General features: G+C 33.4%; 1 protein-coding gene across 1 annotated transcript; it reads right to left on the minus strand.

Annotated features, from left to right (window-relative positions):
• Positions 1 to 3,269: 3,269 nt before the first annotated feature.
• On the minus strand, positions 3,270 to 4,241 carry LOC114088177 (olfactory receptor 4K5). Its single transcript, XM_027929758.2, has one exon. The coding sequence runs from the start codon at positions 4,239 to 4,241 to the stop codon at positions 3,270 to 3,272; it is 972 nt and encodes a 323-aa protein (XP_027785559.2).
• Positions 4,242 to 12,267: the final 8,026 nt, after the last annotated feature.

Raw genomic sequence — 12,267 nt, forward strand, 5'->3', positions numbered from 1 at the left:
AAAAAATTCAAAGGATCTGGGAAATTTTTGAGTTTTTTAACCCACACATTTCCTCCTGTGTCAGTGTTAGCTATGGGAATGCTGACTCTATTTCTTAATAATTCCATATATCTCAGGAATTAAATAAAAATAAAATTTGAAATTAATTTAATATCATAGGTAACATGTTCATTTTCATTTCAAGGATCATTCTATACAATGTCATCTTTCTCAAAACTGAATAAAAATGCCTTTACATTAAAATGCACAAATGATAAAAATTAAAATTGCTCCTATAATTTTTTTAGAGAGAGAGAGATAGAGAGAATTTTTTTTAATATTTATTTTTTAGTTTTCGGTGAACACAACATCTTTATTTTTTATTTTTATGTGGTGCTGAGGATCGAACCCAGCGCCCTGCGCATGCCAGGAGAGTGCGCTACCGCTTGAGCCACATCCCCAGCCCTGCTCCTATAACTTTTATTAACATTATTTTCACTAAAATTATATTACTTTTACATAAAAATTGTAATAATAAATTATTATTTTTGAAGCTATGTTTAAATTTGAGTAATACGAGTAGATACATTTCTAAGTTAACAAACGGTTAGTCAGCTCTTTGTCAGTGTGAGCAAAATACCCACAAAAAAACTTAGTGAGGGAAAAGTTTATTTTTATTCATAGTTTTAGAGCAATGGCCATTACTCAATCCATGGTTGGCCAATTCCATTGCTTTGGCCTGAGGTGAGGCAGAATCAAGGCAGAAAGGCATGGTGGAGGAAAGTTGCTCAGCTCATGGTAGATAGGAAGCAGTGACAGAGTGTGTAGGCACCAGAAGCCAGGCACAAAATAAATCCTTCAAAGGCACACCCCAGTGACCTACTTCCTCCAGCTATGCCCACCTGCCCACAGTTGCCATCCAAAAGTCCATTCAAATTATGATCCAATCAAATGGATTAATCACTGATTAGGTTACAGCTCTCATAATCTAATTATTTCACCTCTAAACATTCATGTATTGCCATATAAGTTTTTCAGGGGACATCTCATATCCAAACCATAACATAAATATACTGCTATAGAATCTTGTGTGCGTTTGTGCTGGTTCTTAGGAAGGACAGCTATGATAGTCAAATAAAAGTTCACCAAGTCAAAGAATGTTATGAGTGCCTGAGTAACAAATAGTAGCATAGCTAACCAGATTTCATAATTTCTGGACTTCTTGGCACATTGATTCTCATTATTTAATGGATTTAATGTAGCCCTTCAAAGAAACACCAGAAAAGAGGTTTAATTTCAATTTAGAGCAAGTAATTCTGCTAGCATTGAAATGGCTGATAAGGAGAAAATCATACAGTATCTACTTCTTCATTTGAGAACAACCACAAGTCCAGCCTCATTTCATGAACTGAATATGAGGAAGCCTACATGGTCCAAAGTCAGTGGACATCAGTAAGATCTCCTCTTCCTTCCCTGGTTTTATATTCAATCTGCCAACTCTCATCTCTTGATCTTGAAGGAATTCCAAAATTAGGAAGAAATTATTAAATATAAATTGTTAGAATGGTATCTAATGAATGCAAATTTATACTAAGGTATTAATTACCCTTATACCACCCTTATCCTAAAGAAAAAGAAAGTATCAAATCTTAGGAGAACTAGAATGCTACTGAGAGAGCAAAAGTAAGTGGTGTGGGAGAAGAGGAGGAGATCATTAAGGTTTCCTCAATATTTTATTTTATGACAGTTTTGTTAGGGATGGATTCAGAAAAAACTAACTGAATTGAAAGGATAAGAAATCAAAAAACAAAGCTGATGTTTTCATTCCTTGTATAAAGGAAAGATTAGTATCTACATTAGTCTGTTTTTTTCTTAGGAATTGAAGTATTTGGGCAAGTAAAGTTAAAGAGATCTCTAATCAGCATTAACAAATCTCTTGCTAGTCCTGTGGTCCAGGACTTGTGGATCACCAACAAGATGTATGTTTAACTCTGGTTCTTTTTCATTAAATACTCCCTATTTAGTCCACATGTAAAGTTGTAAATCTGTTCATATCACACATGGAAAAAGTTGATGTTGAAATGGTTCATCTATCTAGCGTCTCCTCTCTTCTACAAGTTAGGGATTCAAAGGAAATTGGAATTATCCTAAAATTGATCAGAGAATTCCCACTTCTTGTAATGTCTGAAATGGAAACTCATAATTAAGCAACATTATATTTTAAAGCATTGTTAGCTACTGGAAAACCATACAAGTGTAATTGATGTTGGGGGAAGGATTTCATAACCTAGGAATCTCCACTTAAGTCCATGTACATATCATAAATCAGTAGATTGGCTATCCACTCAACTTGGGAAAATTCAGTCCATATTATTAAATAGTCTTCATGTATGTAGATTTTTTTAGGCACATAAGTTAGTAAACTTTTCAGAAAAAATAAATAAATACATGTCTAAATTTATGTCCACCAAAGAATTGGGTTCCCATCCCCTTTCCACACTTTATTCATATCTACTTGTAACAGAAGCAGTCAATACATACATGCTATTCATATAATATCCTTAGTTTATTTCTACAACCTGTAATAATATACAGAGTAGTTTTGTTTTCATATGTTTAGATACACAACTTTTGCTCAGGTGATACTGGGAAAAGACTTGTTAACATCTACCGAATACTCTCTGTATCATCTTCCTTATTATTTTCCCCACTGTTGAGATATATAGGGGTTCTGTGTTTGAGATTGGGGTCCCTGATGACTTCATGGCTGTGGCATGCTTGGTACCTGGGAAAGTTTCTGTGCAAAGGCATAGGATGAGCAGTTGCTATGGTAATGTCCTCCATGCTAGAGTCTTAACGGCTTCAACCTTAATCTTAGGCACATAGCTCCTGGGAATAGAACTTGTTTGCTAGATAACTACAATGTTTTACCAAGCTCCAGTGCTTCTGGAACTGCCTGCCTAACAGTATTTTCAGACAATAGACCTTCTTGAGAACTGTACAAAGCTCCTAACATTGCATATTGTAACTGGGAAATGTAACTGCAGAATAAGCAACCTTATGGATACTCTAAACAACAATGTGGTTATGGTACTAATGATCTAATGTAACTTATTGTTATAAATAAACGTGGCCACTTGGACAAGGAGCCACTCTGCCACCTTTCCTGCCCCTGTACCTTGTCTCTGTGTCTCCTTTCTTTGAGTTTCTTTACAGAGATATGCCATATGAATACAATAAAAATATCTGTTGGCAGATTATTTATTTGAAGAAGTTGAGGGAGTTTTGCCTTAATAAAGGGAATTCCTCACTACTAGTGGAATTTCAGAAACTTTTTTGGACCTCAGGTAATGAGCCACAATTTTCTTCATGGCAGCCTTCATATCTCTATTTCTTAATGTGTATATAACTGGGTTTAGGATGGGAGTAAAAATAGTATAAAATATGGCAAGAACTTTATCCACAGGGTAGGTGGTAAAGGGCCACACATAGATGAAGATGCAAGGCCCAAAGAATAATATTACAACTGTGATATGGGCTGCTAGAGTGGAAAATGCCTTGGCCATTGCAGCTGAGGACTTGAACCAGACAGTGACAAGAATGATGACATAAGAGCTGACTAGGACAGAAAAAGTGCTTAGGGAAAGAATTCCACTATTGACCACAATGAGAATTTCAATGATGTAAGAGTCCAGGCAGGCAAGCTTGGTTACACGGGGAAGGTCACAAAAAAAGCTGTCCACCACATTGGGCCCACAAAAAGGAAGGTTCACTGTAAATGATAACTGACTTAATGTGTGCACCAAGCCCACAGTCCAGGAGATTACCACTAAGACCGTGCATGTCCTCCAGCTCATGATGACCAGGTAGTGTAGAGGTTTACATATGGCCACATATCTGTCATAAGCCATGGAGACCAGCAGTACCATCTCCCCTCCAGTAAAAAGGTGAATGAAGAAAATTTGGGCTATGCATCCATTGAAGGAGATGGTCTTGTGTTCACTCAGAAAATCTGCAATCATCTTAGGCGTAGCAAAAGAAGCCTGACAGATGTCAACGAAGGAAAGGTTTCCCAGGAGAAAGTACATGGGGGAGTGCAAGCTGGTATCAGAAGTCACTGTGATGATAATGAGGAGGTTTCCTAACACAATGACTACATACAACACAGAAAAGAAAGCAAAAAAGAAAAGCTGGAGTTCTTGAGAACTAGAAAGTCCTAGCAATACAAATTCAAAGACTCCTGAAGAATTGGCCTTGTCCATGGGTCCAGGTGGCAGACCTGCTCTGAAACGACCCTAAAGGAGGGGAAAGAAAGAGGGGTTAGAACTATGAACTAAGAACATTTATTGTGAAGAAGTCCGAGACCTCATATATAATATGTATTTGCTAAATACAAACATTTTGAAAAGATCATGATAATATATATGGAGAGTAGAAAGGAACTTATGAGAATGTCTAAATAATGCTTAGTAATTTGTTCAGTCTTGGCAGAAACCCTAGAGTTTCTGAATGGTCTCTATGTGTTACATAGTAGTAAAGGAGCTAATTCATGAGCTGATCTGTGATAACATGACTAGAGCAGTAACTTAAAACCCATCTCCATAAGCCTGGGAGAATGGCAAAGACAATTCAGATCTGTTGGCCTTATGATCATTTTCCAAGACTCATTTTAATAAGTCTTTAAGTGCAAGATTCTTTTTAACTCTCCAAGAGATACACATATTTTAATGGATCTTTTTAATATGTTAAATATCCCATAACAACAAAAATTAATCTTACTTCTGTTGCAGGAATATATCCAATTTAGACAATTCCTACTAAAGAGATGCTGTTGTAGACATATTATCCAGGTTTTTAGTTCCAACAGTTTGTCAATTAATCATTCAAATAATTCCATTAGTTCATATCATGGCTTACTTTAATTAGTTAAAACTCACTTTAACTTGATTTTCTAAATACTCCATTTTCTTTGCCTATAAAAATAAAGTTCACTTGTGTTCCCCATGCTTAAGTTTTCTTCATGAACATCTTAGGACATTCTTATAATTATCAAAGGAATAGTATTGTTTTTAGGGTTAATTTTTAGCTTTGAGAGGTAAAACAATTAGATTATAAACCTACTATATTCCTAAATATATTTATGTTTGATGTCAGAATACTACTAATGACTAGTTCAGATTTGTATCTCTTGTTTTAGTCCCCTGTAAAGATACACCCCTACTATATAAATCTAGTTCAGGTGCTAGAACAACTTTCAACAAGCTCTATTTTAGTAAATTGTGCTAGCTCTGAAATACATTCTTGACAACTGTCATCGTAAGGAACCTAATTGTGATGCAATTCTAGCCTTGTGTAAGAGCACAGGTATCTTCCACTGACTGTTTATTTTATATAAGAAGCCAAAATTGCCGCTGTGTCTCTAGAATCCTGCTCTTGCCCCTTATGACATAGATGCAATTGTAGGATTTCAAGTAAAGAACTATTTAATGTACTTTTAATGTAAAATATTGAGGGAAGGATTTCACTAGCCCAAATTTTAAATACACATAATTGTGACCTCCAGAACTGAGCAAAAAATTAAATAATCTCTATATGCATGAATATATTAGTGAAAATGAACCTGTGTTTATAATATTATACAAAAGCAGTAATTGAGGGGATGGATTTTGAAATAGAATGCTAATTATTTTGCCATTTTTTTCCATATGGAACTCATTTTGTTCCCCCACTTCTAAAGTACAGGAATGTATAAAATGATCATTATATAAAATGATCAACTTTATCTAATAAAAATATTTACTATATGAATATAATTTATATAAACTAAAAGAATGAGGCAGATTTCTAGTGAATTACAAATCATAATTTTTAAATTGGCAAAAAGAAAAGAAATTTTGGATTTGTTGAGACTTCACCAGGCAACATCTACTATGTTCAATGTTTATGTTTGTTTTATCAAATGATCTTTAGAATAGATCTGTTGTGAAGGCATTATTACTTCCAAACTACAGAGGAGAAAAACAAGTTTAGTCATCTCCAAACACTTAGTAAAGGTTTTAAAAGATTGGTGGGCATTTGAAGTCAGATAATGAAAACATTGTCTTACATTTTCTACACAGCAGCACAATGTCAGTCATTCTTCTAAGCACTTTGCCTACATTAATTGAATCTTTCCATAACGATATACACTAAATATACTTAGTAATAAGTCATAGCTACAGAGATGGTAATAACTTTCATGAAGTTACGTATCTGGAAGTCATTGAACTAGAATTTGAACCCCTGTTCTTGTGTCCACACTACAACACTGCATTGTATTGTTTGGGATCAGAATGGTATGAAATCCATGGCGCCATTTACACTACAATACAGTTGGGAAGCCCTTCAATATATGCTCTTGATTATAATCTCTCCACCTACTATGAGACATTGATTCTTCAGTTAAGTCAGGATTTCTCATCACTGGCATCTCATGTTAGGGGTTGAGTATTTCTTCTGATGGAGAACTGTCCTGTGACTGTAAGGTATCCAGTAGCATCTCCCATATTGCTCACTAGATACCAATCACACTTTCTCCAAAGTTGAACAAAAAATGTCTTTAGGCATTACCAAATGTCCATATGTGGTGCAAAATAACCCCCAGTTAAGAACCACCAAATTAAGCTGTCTTCATCTTGCATTTTTAGTCTGTCTGTCACTTAAACTTTTTATCCACTGACAAGCTGCTCATATCAAAAAAGTTAACAATATAAAAAAATAAACCTCTCTTAAACTCGTCTATCACCTTATTTTGTTCTTAATTTCTCCTACAAATTTCTTGAAGAAATATCTACTACATGTTTCCTTTGTGTTCTTTTCCATTACTCAGAACTTTAACAGACTCAACTATGACTTTCCTGCCTCAGTCAGGGAAATTACTTTATCAAATGTCCTCTAAGACCTGGTAATAATAGCTAAGTTTGTTTTACCTGCCAGTGAACCAACTCCAGGTTTTCCTCAAGGAACATTTAAATCACATGCCTTTGTCCCTGCCTCTTTCCACTCAAGCTGTTTCCCACTGAGGTTCTAGCCTCTGGATTTTCCACATTTTTTCCTTTGCTTTCTGTGTTTCTTTTAAGTGCAAGAAATATTCATCTCCTGGAACTTTTTTTCTCTCTTTTTCTCTCTCTCCTTGTTCTCTTTTCTGTGGGCATTGTATTCACCTCTGTGGTATCAATCACCAACTTCATGTGACAACCTCTAATATTACAGCGCCATTCCTCACCTCACTCCAGTATCTCAAACATGTTTCTGAAAATTTTGTGGATGCGAGTATCAAAAAGCCATTTCAGATCTCAGATTATCCTTTCCCATCTCAGTTAAGTCTTTTTTTTCCTTTAATTTTTGCTGAATCATGAAACTATAAGGAAAAAGCTTTCCTTGATCTCGCACTTGTAACATCCCATTATTTCTTAAAGTCAAACAATATTAAATCTAAAGTCCTGTGACAGCCAAGCATATATAATGTGGTTTTGCCTATACCATACCCTATTCCCTAGCCACAATCAGACTATTCAATATTTACTAATATATTACTTCTATTTTTTAAGTCATAAGGATCTTACATCCTTCACAGATGCCATCTCCTCCAGAGCCTTCCCAAAGGTTTAAAAGTTGAAATTTCTGTTCCTAACATTGTTGTACAACTTTGCTTATATACTGTCCCAAGAAAAGAGAATTTTTTGTACATATCATTTCCCTACAACATTAAGAATTCCTTGAATTTTCGTGTTTCTTTGTGTCATTCTCAGAATTTTGTATAAAGGTATGCAGGAGAAAATTCTCCATAAATGTGTGTCACCTCAAATAGATTTTACCTTATCTCTGTCATTGACTCAATATTTATACTTTTTAGTTTTCTCATGCACAGAATCCTTGGTTAACCTACATAAGTTCCATATTTACATGGAACAAAAATATTTCATCTCATTGATAATGCAAGACCATACTTAAATCGTTAAAATCAATGTCAATAGTTAACTAGAAAATAAAAAATAAATAAAGTAGTCTGTTTAAATTGCAGCATTGAGAAAAGCATTTATTTGTTGTATCAGAAGTAAAAAATATTTGGATTACCAAGTTACTAAAAAGTGCTAAAAATGAGGAGATACTGATTTTGAAACTACTGTCTAATCCATTTTTACATACAAAGTAAAACAAATTATTGAATCAAATATACTATAACTGTAAACCTATTCCATGATCTTGGTATTTAACATTGTCATTATTTTTTAATAACCTTACTCTACAAAAAGATATATAATCTTGATTTGCATGCTTATTTCATTTTTTTAGATGATGGACAAAAATGTCATAATGGATTTTTCAAAGTACAATCATAGGGTTTCATAATTTCCCCAAGAATACCTCACCATCTTATAGAATTTTTAGCTGATTCTCCCAAGTATGCTAAAACACAGAAACATAGCATCTTCATTGTGGCTTACTTTCTTTTACATCAAAAACATTTTTCTTCCTTTTATGAATCCACTCAAAGGTACAAGATAATAAATAAACTGCATATGCAATTGACACACCTATTTATGATGTATATCCTTATCAGACATAACCTACCTGTTATAATGCATATCAGAAATGCAAACTAAATTCTTCAATTTTTATAATGTGAGATTAACATTTTTCACGTAGTGTTATATATAGGTGCCTCTTGCATTTTCAAATTAGAAGAGTACATGGATTTAGCTAAGTGACCATTTGAGGCTTTTGAGATTTAGCAATCAATAGGCAAGATTCAACTTCCAATGGGAATTATTAATACCTTCCACTAGACATTCCCATTGGAACAAAGTAAATGGCATCCCATATTGTTGACAATCACAATGAGGATCATCAGAACATAGAAGAAAAAGGGAAGGCAATGGGGTTCTTGGACAGCATGTAAATTCTATATACTTGAACATGTTACTTCAGGGGAAATTTGTGGAAAATTACATTCTTTTGTCTAAATTATGAATACTTTGACTTGAGAATGAAAAGACATACTGTGTTCTTGCTACCTTAGAAAGTGATGATGTAGAAGAATGGGAAATTAATTAGAATTTAAAAATAATGGGTTCTTGTTCTCAATTTGACCAATAACTAAATTATTGGGCAAATCTCTTTAACTCTCAAACCTTGGTTCACCTTCTATATAATGATTTCTAGTATTTCAAAGATGTTAAAAATAAATAGAACTATTAAATAAATTGTTTGCATACAATGGTCAAGTTTGCCAAATCTTAATATTTTGCCCTATTTCTGTTATTAAAAATAAAATGTAGCTGGGAGTCATAGTGCACACCTATAATCCCAGTGGCTCTGAAGACTGAGGGAGGAAGATCATGAGTTCAAAGCCAGCCTCAGCAAAAGTGAGGTACTAAGCAACTCAGTGAAAACCTGTCTCTAAATAAAATACAAAATCTGGTTAGGGGTGTGGCTCAGTGATCAAATGCCCCTGATTTCAATCTCCAGTACCCCCAAAAAATGTATTTAGTGGAAGCATACTATATAATGCCCCCAAACAGTTTCCCAGAATTAATACATAATTTAAGTTTAGTATTGAAAATTCCTATGACCTTTTTTGTAATTTTACCACATAGGACATATCTATAAAGAAATAGCTTGTTTAACTACATATATGTGGAATTATTCTCTTTGCATTTCTTTAAAAATTACTTTTAAAAAATATTTTTAGTATTTATTTTTTAGTTGTAGTTGAACACAATACCTTTATTTTATTTATTTGCTTTTATGTAGTGCTGAGGATCGAATCCAGAGCCTCACGTGTGCTAGGCGAGCGTTCTACCATTCAGCCACAACCCAATCCCTACAATTTATATTTTTTCCACTCAGCAATTTGTTTTAAGCAGTTTTTAATAGTGATGAATACACCTTTAATTCATTCATTTTAACTATGCAGGTTTTTCCATTGTTTAAATACATTACTTACTTGTCCATTTTTGGTGAATAGACATCTGTGTTGTTCCAAATTCTTGCTATTTTAAACTAACTAAATAAAGCACATGAGTAAATATATTCTAAAGATTCTTCTTGGTTATTAGTGAGCTTTAATTTGTCTCAGAAATTTATTACACATTTAAATTCTTCCTGTGAAATGTCTGTTTTTAGCATTGGTAGAATCTAGTAATAAACACCCAACAAACATATCCCCCTTCTCCCTCATCACAGAACTCCAGTTAACTTTGTTCAGGCAGAAGTATGCTAATGTATGGAAAATAAACTGTAAGTACAGTAATTATGCAATCTCTTTTACCTGTATGTTTATTAGAGCCAGGTTATTATGTTTCAACTGATCTATAGACTTAGCAATGTTTTACTTTATTTTTTAATTGACATAAAATATTTGTACTTATTTATGGAGTACAGTTTTGTAATGTTTTACATGTATACAATGTATAATCATCAAATCAGGGAAATTAACATTTCCATTCTTTAAATATTATCACTTATGTGTTGAAAACTTTTAAATTCTTCTCTTCTAAGTAATTGTTGTAGACTAGACTTGCCCTACAGTGCTGTATTACATTAGGACTACTTCTCTCTCCTCTAACTGTGTTTTGGTACACATTATCTACCCTCTTATTATTTACCCTGTCCTTCCATATTCTTATCCTCTAGTAAGTGTATTCTGCTTCTATATGTTTAGCAAACTCTTTTCTTTTTTCTGTAATTTATTGAAATCTCTAATGATGACCATTATATATATATATATATGAAATCTCTAATGATGACCATTATATATATATATATATATGAAATCTCTAATGATGACACACACACATATATATATATATATATATATATATATATATATATATATAACCTTATAGTTCTGCATTTTGCACATGTTGAAATAGTCATTAGGTTTATGCAGACAGACCTCTGTATAAAACTTGTGATGGTTAAACTTGGGATATTGGACTTCACCATAATGTGAAAGTGATACACATTCAGTAAAAAATGTACTTTAAATTTTTTATCTTTTTCTATCTAATGCTATGTGGTACAGTGCTCTGTTTCCATACTGGGCAGTGGCAGCCAGTCACAGCTTCCAGCAGGCCATGAGATCGCGAAGGTACACTGATGCTGTACAGTGTGATGTGCAGCTAAGCTATGATGTTGGGCAGGTTAGATGCATTGAATACATCTTGACTTCCAATGTTTTCAATTGTGGTGAATTCGTTGGGATGTAACCCCCTTGTACATCAAGAAGCACCTGTGTCATACAAGTTTAGGAAGGTGATGTAATCCCGGAAAAATTTTGACATTATAAGTCAAAATTAATTATATTTTTTAAAATATTTTATTTGTTTTAATTAGTTATACATGACAGTATAATGACCTTGACATATCATACATTTGAATCAGATATTTTTTATCCTCCACCTCAAAATGTAAGACCATACAGCTCTTGCTAAAATCCCTCCCTTTTAACAATACAGATTCACTCAATTATGTTTAATAATGTTTTCTGCATTAATTGCCTTTTGGTTGATATTAATAAACCTCATATGATTCCATCAGCTATTTTTTGTGTTTTATTGTTTTGTCTTGTTCTTTTTTTTTTTTTTCACTCTTCGATTACCATATTGCTTAGTAGGGGTTAAAAATCATAAAAGTTTATCCCTCAAAATTAAAAGCTGGTGAAAAAATAAATATCTTGTTAATTCTATTTTGTATTTAGATTTATTTTCACTATTTTTTTAATCTTTTGTTTTTACAATGTTCCTTTCCCCCTTCATTCTTGCCTTCCATTAAAAGGATTGAGTTTTGATTCATTGTGTTCTTTCTATTGGCTTGAAAATCATGTATTCTATTCCTACTTCATGCTTTCCCCTCACAATCTTAACATGCATACTTGACATTGTAAGTCAAAATTAATGGATATTTTTATCCTCTCCCTAAAATGTAAGACCATACAGATCTTACCACAATCCCTCCCTTTATTGTTCATGCAAAAGACTGTGTTGTCAAGTCTGACTTTAATGAATCTGAGATCTTACCTTTATTATGCTAATCATATCTTAATACCTTCAGAGACATGAGCAATCAAGAGTCATAAGCAAATCAGGGAGAGATCTGGAACATCAAAAATGGATCCTTTGTTCTTTCCAACCACATCTGACAGGCCCTCCATGATCCAACATAATAAATGTGCTCTCCAAATTTAAGGTTTGAAGAACTAACTACTTAGCAGAAGTGTATCAATTCTATGAAATGTTTCTATTT

The sequence above is a fragment of the Marmota flaviventris genome, chromosome 2 (assembly GCF_047511675.1).
Source record: "Marmota flaviventris isolate mMarFla1 chromosome 2, mMarFla1.hap1, whole genome shotgun sequence".
NCBI classification, from domain to species: domain Eukaryota; kingdom Metazoa; phylum Chordata; class Mammalia; order Rodentia; family Sciuridae; genus Marmota; species Marmota flaviventris.

What these genes read in the sequence shown, in the direction of transcription:
- LOC114088177 (XM_027929758.2), bottom strand. Translation starts at nt 4,241, where the DNA reads ATGGACAAGGCCAATTCTTCAGGAGTCTTTGAATTTGTATTGCTAGGA.